Source organism: Hemicordylus capensis, chromosome 1 (genome assembly GCF_027244095.1).
Source record: "Hemicordylus capensis ecotype Gifberg chromosome 1, rHemCap1.1.pri, whole genome shotgun sequence".
In the NCBI taxonomy this organism is placed as follows: Eukaryota; Metazoa; Chordata; class Lepidosauria; order Squamata; family Cordylidae; genus Hemicordylus; species Hemicordylus capensis.
The window spans coordinates 117,612,914-117,633,364 of record NC_069657.1 but is presented as its reverse complement, the minus strand read 5'-3'; the positions used below and the strand labels follow the sequence as shown (position 1 = coordinate 117,633,364).

The 20,451-nt window shown below is 47.0% G+C and overlaps 1 protein-coding gene across 3 annotated transcripts in view; it reads right to left on the bottom strand.

Moving 5' to 3' along the window:
• RNF141 (ring finger protein 141) overlaps positions 1-14,907 on the bottom strand; it is a 31,562-nt gene extending 16,655 nt beyond the window's left edge. Inside the window, exons 1-5 of one of the 3 annotated variants that reach the window (XM_053252388.1) lie at positions 14,609-14,907; positions 12,125-12,284; positions 10,987-11,186; positions 9,711-9,819; positions 8,052-8,233 (exon numbers count right to left, since the gene is read on the bottom strand). In XM_053252388.1, the coding sequence (XP_053108363.1) occupies positions 8,052-8,233; positions 9,711-9,819; positions 10,987-11,126 (431 nt within the window). In that variant the 5' untranslated portion in view covers positions 11,127-11,186; positions 12,125-12,284; positions 14,609-14,907. The remainder of the gene's footprint in view (positions 1-8,051; positions 8,234-9,710; positions 9,820-10,986; positions 11,187-12,124; positions 12,285-14,608) is intronic. The other 2 variants (XM_053252398.1, XM_053252378.1) reach the window with 2 other exon arrangements.
• Positions 14,908-20,451: the final 5,544 nt, after the last annotated feature.

Sequence of the window (20,451 nt, the reverse complement as noted above, 5' to 3'; positions counted from 1 at the left end):
AGAGAAAGTGGACTGGATACGATTTCCCAGGCTGTGGCCCTAACAGAAGGTTTAACTCGAGTTAGGCAGAGAAAAAAGGAGTTGCAGGTGTTCTCTCTCCAAGTCAGAGAAGGCTCTACCAGACATAGGAATCATCTTGCTGGGTGGTGGAATAACGTGAGCGAATTCTTCAGGCTTTCTCCTCTTTCTGCTGGAGCAGAAATCCTGACTATGCAGTTGGATGAGGGACTGATGATCTTCAAGTGCATTTCACCTAGGAAGCTTTGCTCAATTCAAACAGTGGTGGATTAACGGAGAGGCAGAGCAGGCATTTGCCTATGGCGGCAAAATTTGAGGAGCAGCAAATTTTGCCCCTCCTCAAATTTTGCTGCCCCTCTCTGTGGGCAGTGGCAGCTGCAGCAAGGGTGGAGTGGGCGAGGAGAAAATCCCTCCTTTACCTTATTACAAAAAAAGGCAAACTTTTTTTGTTGAAGGTAAAAGGGCGGCACAAAGCTTAATCCACCCAAGAATCCAAACCAAAGGAATCTGCATAGAGGAGAAGAACTGTGGAAATCTGGCTTCTGAATAAGTCTTGGTCAAAGCATGCACTCTATAACCTCTGCAAGATTTGGATGATAGGAATGTAGGACAGGGCCTGCCTGGCCTTCTCAGTTGCCAGGCTGTAAAACTACTTCCCCCATGAGGCCCAACTGACCTTGTTGCCATGTGTTCTAAGCAGATGACAAACATATTTTCTGCATGGCGTTTTAGGGAGAATGTTTTGTCCTGCTTGTGTGACCCAAGAATAAAGGGCAAGGCCGTCACCCCTGACCAGATGCCCAGATTCAAGAGGTTAGGCAAACCAAGGAGAGGAGGCTGCAATGAGACCAAGAGAAGGGTGCTGGAACGCCTATTGCTAGTGCACAGTCTTGCCCTAGTGGCGGCAGCACCACCACCACTTCCCAGTCCAGCAGTGTGGTGTCTTTGGCAGGGCCAAGGGAGCCACCTCCGCGTTTCACCCAGTGGTTCACAGAGGGCTTCTCTGGTACCATGCCAGGGGGATGAGAGGAGCCACAGAGACCTGCAGCAGTGTTCTGTAGTACCTGCAGGAGCTGGTGGCAGGCTGGGCGATGGAGCCAATCCAGTTTTGAGCAACGCATCACCAAGTCTGGCGGACTTGGCAACGGTTGCCGGATAGCTCCTTTCCTGCCCACCAACCAGCATCCAGAGTGAGAGGGTGTTCTCCATGGCTGGGGACATGGTGACACACCATCACTCACATCTGAATGCTGGCTTGGTGGAGCAGCTGGTCTTCCTGAAGGCCAACCTTCCCCTGCTGGGCATGGAGAACCAAACTGGACTCATGGTCGCCCCCACCCACTGCAACACCACTGCAAGTTTATCCCACACTGGCGTACCCCAAAACCAGATGTGTCACAGTCTGCCTGTTGTGAAGCTGACATACACACACACACGCTATGACTTGGCCCATGATAAGATGGACTGGGGCCCTGACTGTCAGGCTGTCTGTAAGTGAGAGGCCCAGCACCAATATGAGGACATGGTGTTAAGCAGACACAGGCGGGCAGGCAGCAGTGTCGCGGGATAAACTCCAGAGAAGAAAGAAGAGTAGTTCTTCTCATGGTAAGAGTCAGCTTTGTTTCTTGTCAGACCATTGTATGTGGCAGGTAGGATGGAAGGGAGGAAGGCTTGATTTTGTGGTTTTCTCAGCACTGAGTATAACATGCTGTGCTGCTGCTATAACTATCTGGTTTTGCTGGAACTCAGATTGGCAAAGGCAGAACTTGGGTGCCTTGTTTCCTTGAGTTGTGGTTTGTTTTGTTTGTGAGATATTGTTGTGGTGAGAAATGGACAGTGATAGGCAGCTCTCTCTATTTGTGTAGTATTTCTTGGTGATTGCTGTGATGAGCTCCATGTCTGTCCTTGAGACTAACTTGTGCTTCACTCACTGCTGTGGTCACCTCTTCAATCTGCATTGCAAGGTGTACTCACTCAGTCAAAATGTGGCTGAAGTTGCTCTAGTGGAGTTTATGGCTATGCTTGCTCTTAAAGGTGCTGCTGTGGCAGCTGTTGCAATGCTAGGAAGTAAGGAGTTATAATTATGTGTGAGAGAGCAATGTATTTATTTACTTACATTTCTAGCTCGCCCAAAAGTCTCAGAGTGGGTTACAATAAAACCAATATAAAACATAATTAAAATACATCATAAAATAAAAAATACAGTAAAAAATACAGTGCCTGAGAGGGGAAGAACCACTACATCTATAGCTAAAGGCCAGGGTGAAGAGGTGCATCTTCACCATTCTCCTGAATGTGCACAATGTTGGTGCTTGGCGCACCTCAGAGGGGAGGGCATTCCACAACCTAGGGGCCACCACAGAGAAAGCCCTCTTACATGCCCCTACCCCTTTAACTGCTGACAGTGGCGGCACTACCAAGAGGGCCTCTCCTACAGATCTTAACTGATGGATGGGTCTATATGGGAGAAGGCGTTTCTTCAGGTATTTGGGGGCCAAGTTGTTCAGGGCTTTATAAGTCAAAGTTAAAACCTTGAATTTGGCTCGATGGCTAATTGGCAACCAGTGCAGTTCCTTTAAGACTGGCACAATGTGCATTTGGCCAGAAGTGCCCGTCAGCAGTCTTGCTGCTGCATTCTGCATTAGTTGCAGCCTCCGAGCCATCTTCAGGGGAAGCCCCACATAGAGCACATTACAATAATCCAGTCTGGAGGTTATCAGAGCTTGGATCACTGTGGCTAAACTATCTCTGTCCAGAAAGAGCTGTAGCTGGCGGACAAACCTTAGTTGAAAATAGGCACTCCTAGCCACCACTGCCACCTGGGCCTCCAGCGACAGCAACGAATCCAGGAGTATCCCCAAGCTATGCACCTGTTCCTTCTGGGGTAACTACTACCCCTCAAGAATAGGATATCTCTCCACTTCATGGACTCGAGAGCCCCTAACACATAGTACCCCCAACTTATCTGGATTCAGTTTCAATTTACTGGTCCACATCCAGCCCACTACCGCCTCCAGGCAATGGTCAAGCACCTCAACTGCCTCTCCTGACTGAGATGGAATAGATAGAACTGGGCATCATCAGCATACTGGTGCCACCTCACTCTAAACCTCCTGATGACCTCTCCCAGAGGCTTCATACAGAAGTTTAAAAGCATAGGGGATAAGACTGACCCCTGAGGAAACCCACAGGTCAACTCCCAAGGAGCTGAACAAAACTCCCCCATGACAACTCTTTGACATTAACCCTGGAGATAGGAGCGAAATCACCGCAATGCAGTGCCTCCAACCCCCAAGTCCTGAAGCCTTTCCAAAAGTATACCATGGTCAACGGTATCAAAAGCTGCCGAGAGATCGAGGAGAACCAGCAAGGTAACACAGCCCCTGTCCCTCTCCCGGTAAAAGTCATCAACCAGGGTGACCAAGGCCATTTTGGTGCAATGACCAGGCCTAAAGCCGGACTGGAATGGATCCAAATATTCAGCTGCCTCCAAGCATGCCTGAAGCTGAGTCGCCACCACATTCTCCAGTGCCTTGCCAAGGAAAGGTATATTAGCAATCGGGCGATAGTTATTCAATACTTCCAGGTATAGGGAGGATCTCTTAAGGAGGGGCCATACCACTGCCTCAGTCTGACTGTTCCGAGTCAGCGGAACAGCCCCCTCCCACAAAGAGGCATTAACCTCTCCCACAACTCACCCGGCTTTAGCCGTTTGATTAGCTGTTTTCAGCCATGACAGGCAAGGATCCAAGAGACATGTGGTTGGCCAGATTGCTACAATCAGCCTGTCCACATCCTCAGACCGCAACAGTTGAAATTCATCCATAGTAACTGAACCAGACGGTTCTCTGGACACCTGAGACATGGCCTCAAATCCCATGTGGATCTGAACGGTTTTATCCTCAAAGTGCCTCACAAATTCATCACAGCACTCCAGAAGTTCCAGGATGCCACGCGCAAGCACACGGGGCATCCTAGAGAGACCCCCGAGCCTGGGAGGATGCTTGCAGCCTCCTGGTCGGGGGTCCACTCGTGTGTCACCATGCGTCGGGGCAACACACGAGCAAGAAGATGATGTTAATGGAGCGCTCACTCCATTAACCTTGTGTTAGGAGAAGGGTAGTTAGGCAGGCTAGCCACCTTGGGAGCACCGGGCTCGCCTGAGAGCCAGGTGGTTCCCACGATCCCTGGAAAGCAGGCTAAGCTCCCTTAGCTTTCTTTCCAGTGATCGTGAGAATAGCTTCAATATCTTGATATTACACATCTATCTCCAGCAGTACAACTATGGCAACACTTAAGTAAAACTTGTTTTGCTGCTTCCAATAGCAATATGAACAAAAAACCACATTTTGCCTGGGCAACATTTTAATAGCATTCTATGAAGATTTTAGTTTCCCCTTGTTCAGAACAGGGCTTTAAACCTTGACAGCGAAACCACCCTATCACACTACAGATGCATTGGGGAATCTACCTCAATTATTATGGTCACCTACATATTCCCTGCTAATTTGGTCCCTACTAACTTGGCAAAGAGGCATCTTTTAACATGGTGATTCTCTTTATTTAGCAGGGAGAGAGTAACTGGCCCTATCCACCCCAGAACAATACCTCCAGTGACTGTTGCTGGTGCCTATCTTATGTTTCTTTTTTTATTGTGAGCCCTTTGGGGACAGGGATCCATCTTATTTAATTATTATTCTCTGGGTAAACCACCCTGAGCCATTTTTGGAAGGGAGGTATAGAAATCTAAGTAGTAGTAGTAGTAGTAGTAGTAGTAGTAGTAATGATAATAATGATGAAGAAAAAAAGCAGGCCTACAAGAAAGAACAAGTCAAGAACCGAGCAGAAAAATGGAAAAATAAGCCACTGCATGGTCAATATTTGCACAATATAACTGGAAAATCCAACATCACCAAGACCTGGCAATGGCTTAAGAATGGCAGCTTGAAGAAAGAAACAGAGGACTTAATATTGGCTGCACAAGAACAGGCACTAAGAACAAATGCAATAAGAGCAAAAGTGGAAAAATCAACCACAAACAGCAAGTGCCACCTTTGTAAAGAAGCAGATGAAACCGTGGACCACCTAATCAGCTGCTGTAAAAAGATCGCACAGACTGACTACAAAGAAAGGCATGACAAGGTAGCAGAGATGATACACTGGAACATCTGCAAAAAATACAAGCTACCTGTAGCCAAAAATTGGTGGGACCATAACATTGAAAAAGTGGTAGAAAACGAAGATGCAAAAATATTATGGGACTTCTGACTACAAACAGACAAACATCTGCCACACAATACACCAGATATAACTGTAGTCGAGAAGCAAGAAAAACAAGTTAAAATAATCGACATAGCAATACCAGGAGATAGCAGAATAGAAGAAAAAGAAATAGAAAAAATCACCAAATACAAAGTTCTACAAATTGAAATTGAAAGGCTGTGGCAGAAAAAGACCAAAATAATCCCAGTGGTAATTGGTGCCCTAGGTGAAATTCCAAAACAACTTGAAAAGCACCTAAGCACCATAGGGGCCACAGAAATCACCATCAGCCAATTACAAAAAGCAACTTTACTGGGAACAGCCTATATTCTGTGATGATATCTATAACAACAGCAACAACATTGATAATAAAATTCAGCCATCCCAGGTCCTTGGGAAGGACTCGATGTCTGGATAAAACAAATAAGTCAATAACACCTGTCTGACTGTGTAAATAAATAACAATAATAATATTTAATTACAAGGATGCACATTCAACCAAAAAGGTCATAATGCACAGATGATTTCCTTGTTCTTTCATTCTACCAAGCCCCTATGGCATTACAGAAGAAAAATTGCCTCTGCTACTTCAAGAAATTTCTATCTCACTTTTTACATATCAAAGTGGTAAACTCTAAACATTGATTTAAAAACACATCACAAGTGATAAAAGCAGTAGTTCAAAACAAGAATAAAATCATTTATAGCAGGCAAAATTATTTATTTAACTCTCAACAATCCCCGTCATATTATGGATGAAAGGAAGCATCAGTTTAATGTATTAAGCAAATGGAAAACCTAAGTGCCAAACCAAGCGAAGAAGCAGAATACATGTACTGGGGGATATGGGTTTGAGAGGGATGGTCAAATGGGTTGAACACTAGACCTAGGACTTTGTTTGAAAGTCGGTTTAGTGCTGGACTCATTGGGTGGCTTTGGGCCAAGTCATCACCCTCCAGCCTCCATCTGAAAAATGAGAACCTCAGTGACCAACTACACAGAAGTATTGTCAGATAAATGCAGTAAGAACCGTAAAGTACTATGCACACTTTAACATTATAGATGTGTATATTTTGGAAAAAGAAAGTATGCAGTAAATATGGATAATAAGTCAGGGGGAGAGGGAAGGCAGAGCTGAAACACAAGAATCAGTAGCAACAGTAGAAAGATCAAGACAGGAAACAATTATTTCCAGATTCTACAAGTGAACTCAGTATTCAGGCAGCCAATTCACAAAACATTCACTTAGCTTAGAGCAAACTTGGCCCTCCAACTGTTTTTGGACTACAACTCCCAGCATCCCCAGCCACAATTTATTGTGATTCAGAACCAGATACTTGCAGAATGACCTGTTTGACCAGACACTTGACCCTCTACTCCAACTTTATTTTACTTTAAATCATTATCCTTCATTTTCAAGCAAACACCTAGCTCAAGACAGTAGGCTGTATCCTACAGCTGGATAAAACATTATTTTATGTGGACCTGCAAGTCTCAAGGCTTTTCAACAAGGCCACTACGTGAAGCAACTAAAGTAATACTTGTGTTAACAAATCATCTTGCTATTGATATGGAGGAAAATGAAATCTTTCTAACCTGCCTGGTCAAAAGCTTTGTACCACTGAGTTTCAAGAGTCAAACATACATCAACATGTGTCATAACTCTTGCCATACTTTACTAGCAGAACAGAAGAATTATTGGCTTTATCATGCTTTGGACAGGAGGGATCTTGTATTGCTTCAACCATACAAAAACAGATCTGCAACATGAAGTAGGTCTTTCATTTATGGAAGCCAGGAAAGGTGTATGAGTAATAAATTCTGGTACTCAAACTTCCACTGTTGTCAGTGTATTTGTAATTGTCTTAGTTCTTAACAGTAAATTTTCTTCTTTATTATACTATATCCAGGTAGCAGGAATACATCATGCTACCTGTCTCTATATCTTCTTGCCCAGGCAGCTGCAATAGTGGAAGCAACAGATCACAGTCAAAGGAAAACTATGTCAAAAAAAGTTTTGAAAAGCAAAACCATTAAGTCTAAAATGGCCTATAATTTATTTTTCTGTGGCAAAATTAGTGGAATTTCTTCAAAACACAAGTCCTGTCAGTGAAACAATTAGTCTCTTCCCCAAATAGAGATCATGTACCATAACATTAAAAGAGCACAGTAGTAGAGGTAGCATTAAACCAAGAGCATTTCCTTAATGGCTTGGGTCCAGGCTATTTAAGAGAACGCTTCCTTTGTCATGAACCTTGCTGCCTTCTGGAGAGGTCCGGTTACAGTTGCCACCAGCCCATTTGGTGGCGACCAAGGACTGGGCTTTCTCTGTAGCTGCCCCAGGGCTTTGGAATATGCTCCCTGCTGAAATAAGAGCATCTCCTTCTCTATTTGTTTTCAGGAAGACCCTCAAGTCTCTCCTTTTAATTAGAAGCTTTTAATTAGAATTTTAATAATTTGTTTTAATAACTGTTCTATACTATTGTTTTTATTGTGTCTCATGTATTTTAATCTGTGTTGACTTTTAAATTTTTAAAATTTTGTATACCGCCTAGAGATGTACTAAATAAATAAATAATTTCCTAACTTGCTCTCAAATATCCATTTAATACTACTGCTATGTTGTGCAGAGCAGCCCCCCAATTAAGCTGTACTGCCTCTAAATCTCTGACACTCACAAAGTAATAATACATGGGAGCCAGATAGATAGATAGACAGACAGAAAAAAAGAAATAGGGTTGTGTGTTAAAGTTCATAATATACTGAAATACCTTCCCATCCACATGCTGGCCTGACACGTTGCAACAGACGACAGATCTTCCACAGCTCCTTCTGAGGCAATGTTCTGTGAAAGAACACCAGCTGCTTGACTTGTAATATCTTTATAAAGCTGCAAGAACTGATATAAGTTCATGATTCTTGATGCTTCAACAATGCCACTTGTCTTGTTTATCTAAATATCAAGAAAATAAATATCACCATTTTTGTTTCTTAGCTCACCATTTATGATAAATAACGAATATTTAGAAGTACACACAACTACAACATGATCCCAAAGATTAAGATGGCACAAAGGTTTCCCACACGCTGAATGGCCTTAGAATGTTGATCTAGTGGGGCTAGAGCTAGTGGGGGCCTCGGGGTGGTGGGGGTGGCTTCATGAGGCTAGGCCCGCTGGGCAGCTGCTCATCCTCTGTGGAAGCCAGGCAGCTTGCCAGGTGGCCCAGCACGGCTCCTAGCAGCGGGGAGCAGTCGGCTCGCAGGGCACTGCTCAGGAAAGAGCTGCCTCCAGAAGGTGTTCCGGGAGAGGCAGATGGCAGGTCTCCCTCAGCCTCTGATGCACTGCCTGAGGCAAGGACCAAGCAGATGCGTGGCATGCTGTTTCACCCCCCACCCCAGGATCCGGAGGGGGCAGGCGCTCGCGTGCTGGTGCAGCTCTGGTTTCCCAGGGCATGGTGCTTGAGTCAGGGCAGGGAAGAGGGGAGGATGGGGAGGGGAGCAACTTCTGCCAAACCCTTGTAGAGGCCAGGCGGCGGCGGTGGCGGCTGCTGCTCTCCCCGCCAGGCTGTGGCGGGCTGAACACAAAGCCTCTTGCAATGGGCAGGAGCTCCATCATGTGACCCACAGGAAGCGGGAGCTGAATGCAAAATGTGCCCAGTGGGTAGGGGAGGGGGGTCCTTCCTCGGGGAGGGGGGTGTCCTTCCTCATACTTTCTGAATACGCTTCCAGACACAAGACAGGCACCGAGGTTGCAGGTTGGAGAGGGCACAGCCCCAAGGTCTGTCCTGCCCTCCAGCTGCCTGAGGGGCCAGAGGTTAGAGGCAATGAGGGCGATGGCCCGCCATGGTATCTCATGGCAGTGCACCCAAAACAAGGCGGTGGCAAGATGAAGCCTGGAGCGGTGGCAAGATGAAGCCTGCTGGTTCTTTGACAGCAATAGAATTTGTATAGGATATATTAAGAAAACAGCAAGGTAAGCAGTAGTCCTTTCAACCAAGCCACAAAAACATCTCTCTCATTCCTTCTCCTTTTCACTAACTAGAAACATAGAAAGCTGCCATATACTGAGTCAGACCATAGGTCCATCTAGCTCAGTACTGTCTACACAGACTGGCAGTAGGTTCTCCAAGGTTGCAGGCAGGAATCTCTCTCAGCTCTATCTTGGAGATGCCAGAGAGGGAAATTGGAACCTTCTGCTCTTCTCAGAGCGGTTCTATCCCCTAAAGGGAATATCTTACAATGCTCACACATCTAGTCTCCCATGCATATGCAACCAGGGTGGACCCTGCTTAGCTATTGGGACAAGCCATGCTTGCTACCACAAGACCAGCTCTCCTAGACGTAGGCATAAAGTTCAACAATATAACCAAAAGTTCTTATTACATTTTGGCAATAAAAGGAATCAAAGTTAAAGGCTTTGATAAACTTACCTTAGTACACACTACCCGAACAGCCATCTTCCAGAGAGCAGAAGAGTCGGAACCTGGCTGCACTTCAAACAACAGATGCTTGTCCTGGCCAGAAGCTAATTTAGCAGTTCTGAAATTATAAAACATTCATTTAACACTGTGAAGTAGAAGTGCAAAGTACACGTCACTTCAGATTAGAAATGAGGATAGTCAAATCATTTAGCCATTATGTGGAATTGCCATTATTCACGTGTGTGCCGGTGACCCTTATCCAATCTTGAAAACTAAATTGAACTTTATTTATTGAGTACAACTGACTTGCAATAATAAATCACGTTTTAATACATAGTTAATAAAACTAACACACAGTTTTTGGAAGTCTCTCTCAGTTTGGATACCCTAGAGCATTTATGTCTACCATCTCTCATTCTAATCAGTGCTTCTAAACAATTTTAAAACAATGTAATTTTCTAGGATTTCATATTGCGGAGGAAAATAACATTTGATTTTGTAACAAAAATCTGTTGTCTTGCTCTTTTGATGAACTGCAGTATTATTTAGTAGTTTTGTTCTTCAAGTTTTTCTAAAGCAGAAGTCCTTATCCAGTACAGGGTAAATCTTCTAACATAGTTTTTAAAAGTTCATATGATTATGATGAATGCATATGGAATAAAGGATTTTGCAATACACTGTTTAGGCTACATACATACCTACCACTCAATATAACTACCTTTCAGGCTACTCCAGTATTAAAATGTCCACCACATTGACTGGGTCACTGACAGTTTGTACTTACTGGCCTAAATGCTATTCTTGGAAAGTTTTAGTGCATATATACAGTACTAAGTTTGATGCTCCTAAGGCACTTGGCTTAGTTTTGCATTAGGGCCTTTTATGCTGCATTTAATACCTTGCCAAAGAAATGAGCCCTGACCCTGACTATACATAACTGCTGGCTGGCTCCAAAAATCTTAACAAATTTGCATCTAACGAAGCAAGTTTGGACCTACAAAAACACATGCCACAATATATATTAGGCTAATATATATTAGCACAGGATCTCTTTTTACTATAATGGATTTAAATGGTCATCTCTTTGGGCTCAATTTTACAAACACATTGATTCTAAAACGCTTAAAACTTCTTTATTTTTAATGAGGTGCACACATTTTTAGTAAGTAAGAAGCTAATGAAAATCTTCAGCAGCAAATCATTCAACCTGGCAATGTTTTAACGTGGTGCCATTAAACCATTATTAAGCCATTTTATGTACAAAAGAAAACAGTAGAAGTCTTACACATCATTAAGTTCAGCTACTCTCCCCAAAAACTCTTCATATGTCAGGAAGCCACTTTCTCGAACCAGAGATACATGTTTGACTACTTTTTCTGGCAGTTTATTAATAACTGTGTGTGTCTGACTTGAGATCTGGCCCATGATAAAGTTCTTGAAATCAACATCCAGGGAAAAAGGCAGCTTCACTCATTTGGTGAGTTCCTAATAAAAAAAACACATTTCAAAATTATATTTATTATTATTATTATTTATTTATTTATTTACACAGTCAGACAGGTGTTATTGACTGGTTTGTTTTATCCAGACATCGAGTCCTGCCCAAGGACCTGCGATGGCTGAATTTTATTGTCAATGTTGTTGCTGTTATAGATATTGTCGCAGAATATATTATTATTATTACATTTATTATTATTTATTTTTATTTATTTATTCGATTTCTATACCGCCCTTCCAAAAATGGCTCAGGGCGGTTTACACAGAGAAATAATAAAGTTGGATCCCTGTCCCCAAAGGGCTCACAATCTAAAAAGAAACACGATAGACCCCAGCAGCAGTCACTGGAGGTACTGTGCTGGGGGTGGATAGGACCAGTTACTCTCCCCCTGCTAAACAAAGAGAATCACCACGTTAAAAGGTGCCTCTTTGCCAAGTTAGCAGGGATAATATCCTGCTCTTCCTCCAAGGAGCCCAGAGCGGTGTACTACATACTTGAGTTTCTCCTCACAACAACCCTGTGAAGTAGGTTAGGCTGAGAGAGAAGTGACTGTCCCAGAGTCACCCAGCTAGTATCATGGCTGAATGGGGATTTGAACTCGGGTCTCCCTGGTCCTAGTCCAGCACTCTAAGTACTACACCACGCTGGCTCTAATGCTATATTAGTATAAAAAGTCATCAGATTTTAACTTTTAAAGTACCAACTACCTACACACCAAAATCTATGTGCTGCTGATGTGTACAGCAGCAGTTTATAGTTGATTTTACTGGCACCTAATTCAAACACTAACTTAACAAGCGGGCAAGTTATGCTAAGAATTAAGTATGTGCTTAAAACACGATTCAGCATCTGAATTGCAGCACAATCCCTTTAAAACCGAGTTACGTAGCCCCTTTAACCCAAAGGAGAGCAGGTCCATACTCACTCCTCTTCTGCTTGCTGCCACTTCTGTAATCGTGGCGCTTCCCCAAGCTATGATTGTGCACCGGTGGGGCGTCTCCCAGCTGCCCCTGCAAGACAGCGGCACACACATGGCCTCCATACACGCACAAATTCAGGTGCCAAATCACATTTCGAGCACACCCCTACTGAGAACAGATATAATTTGCTTAAGCGTATGTAAAGATTTCATTATGTGGAGAAAACCTACAATATGTCAACGACTTCCATTCACAACACATCACTGAAAAACCTTGTAGTCTGAGAGCCAGTAAATCTTAACAGATTTTTCAGCCTCATTTATGTTAAACTATCCGGAAAATAACAGTGTATTCAAGTTCTAGACAACTATTAGGAGAAGAGCACCTAAGATGGGCATGGAAAATGCCCCTTAAATTATATGTGTGGTGCAGAAAATACTATGATTTAGGTCAACCAATACACTTATTTTTCATTCTAGTTTAATGTTATTGGTCCAAGGATATATTCACATTTCTCTCAGGAACTCCAATTCACAAAACAGGTTGTGAACTACAGTTGTAACTGCCAAATAGTAAGTGAACTAAAGTCTTAAGTAACTGAATGTTTTTGTTTCTAAGCAAACATGCAGAAATGCAACAATGAATCACTTCCTGTATTTTACAGTTGGAATATTATGCAATACCTCTGAAACCTACTTTGACAACATGTGCCATAATAGTGCCCACTTGTGACAGTCTTATTTACACTGCTGCTCAAGTTTGATGTTCAAGTTATCTGGAATAACTGAAGCTCACAAGCAACTGAATACTGCATGTACATACAACTTATTTACTAGCTGAGATAAAGTTCTTGTGGTAATATGATGACAGAGAAGGCCTGTCCCTGCATAGCCACCAGACAAGTTGCCAACAGCTCGTCTGGTGGCTACACAGGGACAGGCCTTCTCTGTTGCTGCCCAGAAACTCTGGAATGCACTCCTTGCTGAAATAAGAGCCTCCCCATCTCTGACAACTTTCAAAAAGTCCCAAAAGATGCTTTTTTCCACCCAAGCTTTTTAATTTGTAGTTTTAACTTATTTTAAGGTTTTCATTTTAATTTGTTTTATGCTCCAGAGACGGAAGTTTGGATGGTCTACAAATTCAAGAACTAACAAAATAAATAAAATTAAATATTTATATACTGCATTTCTACAAAAGTTCCCAAAGCGGTTTACATAGAAATCAATCAATCAAATGGCGTCCTGTCCCTAAAGTGCTCACAACCTAATAATAAATAAATGCTGTGCTAGGAACGGATAGGACCAGTTGCCCTTCCTGCTAAATAAAAGAGAATCACCACTATAATTAGCTCACCTCCTTGCTCAGTTAGCAGAGAAACCATAGAACCTGCCAAAGGAGGGGAACAGCAAAATTCAACAGACCTTTTTCTTTTTATTTATATACACACACACATAAACATAATCTAGAGTTGTGGAAACACTATCCTGGGAAGCAATGGAAAAACCCAACCACTTCCTCAGTATTTCACCATTCTGATGGCTGAAGGGTATTAGGATGAAGCTATTCTGTATTCAGTACGTTTGACAAGAAAAAACTAACTTTGGGAGTAAAACCATGAAGCAACAACAGCAGCTACATCTCCAAGCCCAAACATGAAAGTTTGGGTTGCTGCAGAAAAACTTCTATCTGGAAGAGAACAGCAAAACTAGCTTTAGAGTCTAGCACCTGCCAAAAAAACCAGGAGGCCACTTCGTTTAACATTACAAGAGTCTGCAGTATGGAACAGAAGTTGTGTGAAGCCGTTTTGAGGAAACGGGGGCGGGGGAGAAAAGGAGAGTATCTTATCCGAACTGAACTATTTGTTGGGAAGCGGCATTTCAACACGGATGGTTTCCTAACAACAAGCAGTCATTTTAACACCCCAAATAACGCAGGCCGAGACAGATAGATAGTTCCAGAGGCGGACAGCCCGCCTTTCGAAACTCAGCGAATGTACACGCGCGGATAAAGATGGAGACGGCTTTCGTTTTGTTTTTAATAGTTGGTTGAGTTTGTTTGTTCGAAATAGACACACATACAGCTGTTAGCCCTCCCTGACAAGCCCCCGGGCAGAGAGGCTCAGCCAGACGCCTCAGGCTCAGAGCCCCGCCACCAAGAGGCACACGCAGGGAAGGGGGCGCCGGCACCTCCACCAGGCCCAGCCGCGTCACACCCACCACCGCCGCCTGGAACAATCGGAACAAAGACGAGGCTCCGCCCTGCCACCCACCCCCCGGGCCGGCCGGAACAGTTCAAGGAGAGCGAGAGAGAGGCAGCGGTGGGGTCTGGGGGACCAGGCGGAGAGAGGCTCCCCTGGAGCAAGGGAGGCCTCGGCTCGTGAGAAGGGGTGCCCAGACTGCAGCGGAGCTGAGCCGGGGGAGGCGGGAGGCTTGCCCGGGGAGGACAGTGGAATAAATGCGGGCGGGGAGAAGCTCCAACAGCCGCCTCACCCCAACGCCCCGGCATCCTGCTCTTCCCTGCGGGCGCCGCGGCCTTTTCGTTCTCCCTCCTCCCAACGGGGTTCGGGCCGCCGAGAAATGATGTATGAGGCAACTGGGTTCCTGTCGCGTTCAGTCTACGTTTCCCTACGTGGGTTGCTAGGAGACCGAAAGAAGCTGCTCAGAGTTCAGGTCTGGAGTCCTCCTTGGGTGGTGCTTTTCTCGCCTCCCGAGCCACGTTACTGGAGGTTTTCAGAAAGAATTTCAAGAAACAATTTACAAATATTTCCCCCCCGAAATCCACTGAGGTATATTTTAAGCAGATCAAGTCTTGTGAAGAAACCAATGCAATTATCATGTTGTTAATATTAATAATCTATATATATAATTCTCCTGGGTGTGCCCAGGAGAAATGCGTCCTGGCAGCCCAGCTGATTGGCTGGGCTGCAGGGGGCGCCTGATTGGCTGGCAGCACACCCAGGAGAATTCGCTTGCTGGGTGGCTGCGGAGGCAAGGCGGCGGGCCCAGGGCTGCGGCGGCGGGCCCAGAGCGATGGCGGCGGGCCAGGCCGTGGTGGCGGGGCCCAGCGAGCGGTGGGCCCAGCGAGGCGGGGCAAGGCGGCGGGGCCCAGTGAGGCGGCGGGGCTGGGCCCGGCCACGGAAGCGAGGCGGCGGGACTGGCCGGGATGGGCCTGGCCGCGGAGGCAAGGCGGCGGGCCTGATTGCGGCACTCTGGGGCCGGCCGCGGCAGATGGGGGGCGGGAGATGGGGGGCGGGAGGAGAGAGAGAGGTAGCCGGGCCCGGCCGCGGAAGCGAGGCGTTGGTGGCTGCACTCGGCCCCCGCAGGGCGGCGGCGGCCGCACGGGTCAGCTAGTAATAATGTAAAACACTAAAAAAAGTTTAAACCCTTGTTAAAATCCATGACAAAGAATGGAAGATTCTTTTTTAATTAATAAAGAAGAAAAATACCACTTCTGACTTTGCCTAAATAATGTAATAATGGACTCCAGTTTCCAAAATATGCTTTTACTCCCCACTGCTCTTTTTGTCCTAAAACAACTTTTCTCTCATTGTTAAGTCCACCATGAACCATGCCTGGATTGTTGGGTTCAGTAGAAATCCCCTCGGTAAGTAGCTTATAAATGTCCAAAGGTATCAAATGTCAATCACAGCCCCTGGCATGGTCAGGTCAAGGTGCCATCAGAGCTTGTATATAGGATAAAGTACTGCTAAAACATAAAATGTAGATGGAACAATTTCTTAAAAGGTTTCCTAAAAGATATATTTTAACATATGCAAAGTTTAAAAAAAATGTGTATCAGATGAGACATTTAACAGATGATCAACCAAATGAAAAATAGATATTATTTTCCTTATTTTTTAGCCTGATTGCTAGTAGGCTCAGCATTCTGTGTGTGTTTCGGTCAGTGTATCTCCCTCTATCAACTTCGCAATGCCTAGACCAATAGGAACCAAATTGGGTACAGTTGTACAGACACATAGGCACACTGCAACAGTGTAGTTTGTGATGATGTCATCCACTCTGATCCAAGATGGCAGACACGTAAACTTTTGAGGCACAAGTGGGCTTACTTGTGAACTGCCTAACCAATTAGAACCAAATTTGCTACAGCTGTAGAGACACATAGAGATGCCCAAATGGTGTGGTGTGTGATGAGGTCATTCACTTCAATTCAAGATGGCGGCCGCATGAACATCTGAGGTGCAAGCAGGCTAATCTGTGGACTGCCTAACCTATTTGAACCAAATTTGGTACAGTTGTAGGGAGGAGAGGAATCTATCTATATCTAAGGATAGTGGGCAAGGGTCTGCAAAGAGAGAGATTGTGAGGGAGGAAAGAGCCCCTTCAGGAGAAGGAGGCTGTCGTGTGAATTAGATGAGGAAACAAGATGAAAAAGATCTGTTAACTCAGGGGGAGAGAGAGAGAAGGGAGGGGAAGAAAGAGAGGAAGAGCGAGTGGAGAAGAGAGAAAGACGGGAGGGGAAGAGAGAAAGAAGGGAGGGTGAGGGACGGGCCTGAGCCTGTCAGCAGTCTGAGAGGAACAAGTGGCCATGGAGGCGCCTATTGGCAGCAAGGAAGGGCCCAGTCAACCACTGCTGCTGTTTGGGGCTATCGAGGCCCTTGGCGGAGGGAGGCAGGCAGGCAAGTGATGGGCCTGCTCCTGTCAGCAGCCTGAGGGGAATGAGTGGCCATGACGGGCAGCAGTGAGGAAGAGTCCGGTCAACTGTTGCTGCTGCTGCTCCTGTGGGGCAGGAGCGGGGCTTGGCTGAGGGTGGGGAGGTCTCTGGGGATATGGGGCTGCAGCTTGGCCAATAGGCTCCAGCAACGCTGCAGCCGTGACCAAGAGGGGTGAGGGGGATAGAGTAAAAGGATGGAGGAGTGACCAAAAGGGGTGAGGGGGGTGGAAGCTTTAGTTTTTTTAGTTTTTAAAATTCTTAGTTTTTAGCTTTAAGATTTTAATCTGGAATTTTAAAAGCTAATTTTGATTGTGGTTTTAGCTTGGATTTTAACTTCTTTAATTTTATTATTTTGATTTTCCTTCAGAGGAGGGTTGCATCCGCAGATAGGATGGGTTGTCTTGACCTCCTGCTCCTGGACAGGGCCAATCAAGAGCTTCGGCTCATAGCAGGAGGGAGGGGCAATCCCCTAATTGAGAGCCCCTGGTGGCGCAGTGGTAAAGAGCCCCTGGTGGCGCAGTGGTAAAACTGCCGCCCTGTAACCAGAAGGTTACAAGTTCGATCCTGACCAGGGGCTCAAGGTTGACTCAGCCTTCCATCCTTCCGAGGTCGGTAAAATGAGTACCCAGAATGTTGGGGGCAATATGCTAAAAATCATTGTAAACCGCTTAGAGAGCTTCGGCTATAGAGCGGTATATAAATGTAAGTGCTATTGCTATTGCTATTGCTAATACTCCAGTTCTTTGCCCTGTCTCGCTCCAGAAGGGCTGTTCTTTCTTGCTCCTCCATTTTCTGCTGTCTTACCTCCTTCCTCGGCAATAGCTGGGTAGGTTATTGCAAGGGGGTAAGAGGGAAAGTGTTTCTTCAAGGATTTCCTCCTGGTCGCGGCTCCCTAGACCCGCAGAGGCGATGGAGCCTTCTCGCGACGAGAGGGAGGTTTCTCCCTCCCTCTTGGAGGATTCAGTAGCACACTCAGTGTGCTGGGATGAGTGGGCGGCGGCTTCCATTCCCGCTCCCATCACTCGATCCCAAGCCTCGGGGAAGACCGCCAAGAAGGCTAAAAAGCATGTCAAGCCCTCAGCGGGAGCCACGCCAACAGAAGGCAGGTCCCCGCCTCCTCTGCCAGCTCGAGATGTTCTCCCCCAGGATGGCACGGATTGCTCAGTGCCCCCCCCCGTCCTGCTCCATGAAACGGGCATGGAGGCGTTGGAAGAAGGTGAGCCTGAGGCTGTTCCTGGGGGGGAGTCGGGTTTGGGGGCTCTCACTTCCACCCCTCCCGCCAAGCGCCCCTGCACCGTTGCGGCGGCTGCGCTTGCCGCTTCTGATCGGGGGGAAACCCCGCCTGAGGAGGACGAAGACATTCCGCCACGTTTTGCGGCTCTCCTGAGGTGGGTGGTGTCCGAGGAGCTTCAGAAGCTCCCCTGGTTGCTCCCGCCAGCGACGGCTCAGCTCCCGGGCCCCATGCAGCCCTTCCAAGGTTCGGGCTTGTCTCCCGCCCAGCCGCTTCCCGCCAAAATGCCGGCGGCCATTTTGGTCGCGGCTCCAAGCGCCCCGGCGTCCGCTGTGTCCGCTGGCCCGATGGTTGCCCTCCCAGATAATGGGCCCCCATCCCTGTCCCCTTGCCGCCCGGTGCCTTGCTTGCCTGCCACAACTGCCCCTCGCCCTATCCATCGTGAGCTCCCTGCGCCCTTGGAAGCCTCTGATTCCGACAGGGAGGAGGGAGAGCTGTCTGGGGACGACGAGGGCCCGTCCACCTCTCGTCAGTCCAACTATCGCCTCTTTGCTCAGGCGGATTACCCGGTCTTATTACACAAAGTGAGAAAGATCCTCCGTTTAGGGGGGGTCGTTCAGCCCGCGCCTGCGGACTCGGAGGGGGACCCCTCGGTGCTTCCTTCCATCAAGTCTCAGGAAATTAATGTTCCATGTCCTCAGCCTTTCTTGGACATTTTTCAGGCCGAATGGGATAGGCCTATTGAGGGCAAGGGGCCTCCTCCCGCTGTGAGGCGCATGTATGACTCGAACGGGGCACTGATGAACATGCTTAAGGTGCCACTGGTCGACGCCACCCTAGTGGCCACCCTAGTGTCGGGGGCGGTGCTCCCTAAGGAAGGGGAGGATTCACTAAAGAATGTGGAGGACAAGCGGTGCGATGCCGCCCTGCACAGGTCCCATGAGGCAAACGCTCTGTCCATCAGAGCATCAACCGCCAACTCGATCTTTGCTAGGGCTGCAGTTTTGTGGGTTCAGGAGCTCACCCCTCTGGTCCCGCCAGAGCTCCTTAACCTTCGGCAGGGCCTCAATAAACTGGGAAAAGCTGTCAGATTCATGGCGGATTCATCTCTGGATGTCGCTCAATTGTCTGTCAGGGCCCTGGCTTCTGACGTCACAGTGAGACGCCACTTGTGGCTTAAAAATTGGAGGGTTGACCAAAAATCTAGGGCCAACCTTGCCAATTCCACGTTCAAAGGGGGAAAACTCTTCGGTGAAGCCCTGGAACCTTCACAGGTTGTCCTCCACGTCTCTTTCCCAGCGTCAGGACCGCAAGGGTTTTTCGTCATCAGCACCTGGATTTAAGGGTTACAAATCCTCCTACCGCTTTCGGCAAAACAGGTCAGATAGGTCCAACTGGCACAGGAACCACTCCTCCTTTCGAGACAGTTCCTTTCAAAAGTCCCAGCAGTCCGGCCAACCCTCCAAATCCGGGTTCAAAAGAAACCAAACGCAATGACTCCTTCCCAGAGCCCCCTCTTCGGGAACCGGGTGCCTGCGCAGTTGGGGGCTGGTTGGGAGACTTTGCGCACGTCTGGGCAAAGAGCTGTTCCGATGCCTGGATATTACAAACCGTCTCTTCAGGGTACTCTCTGGAGTTTGTGGCGCAGCCCCCAGATCGCTTCCTACCCTCTCCACGGTCTCGAAAGGCATCCAAGCACCGCCTGATGTTGGAAGCCATTCGCCACCTGCAGACCATTCAGGCGATCGAGACCGTTCCCCCAGGAGGACAGGGGAAAGGGGTATATTCCATCCTGTTTCTAGTCCCCAAGAAGAACAGGGAGTGGAGGGCGATCCTGGACCTCAAATTCATGAACAGGTTTCTGCGGAGGAGAGGTTTTCGCATGGAAACCCTCCGGTCTATCCTGATGGCCCTCCAGCAGGGGGACTTCCTAGCCTCTGTGGACCTGAAGGAGGCCTACCTTCATGTTCCCATTCACGAACAGGACAGGCGCTTTCTGAGGTTCGCCTATTGTTGCCATCACTTCCAGTACCGGGCTCTCCCTTTGGTCTGTCGACTGCGCCCCGAGTGTTCACCAAGCTCATGGTGGCACTCGTGGTGCACTTGAGGACCAAGGGCATCCATCTGTACCCGTACCTGGACAACCTGTTGATCAGGTCCCCCTCTCTGCCCAAAGGTCACCAGGATGTCCAGTTGACTCTCTCCGTTCTGGAGGCTCACGGCTTTATCGTGAACAGGCCAAAGAGCTCATTGCTTCCTTGGACCAAGGTCCTCCACTTGGGGGCGGAGATAGATACAGTCCTGGGGACCGTCTGCTTAACCCTGGAACGCAGGGGATCTCTGATCGCATCCTGTAAAGCCCTGATAGCTCGCCCCCACTCCGACATTCTATCCCTGTCCCAGTTACAGGGACGCATGATTTCCACT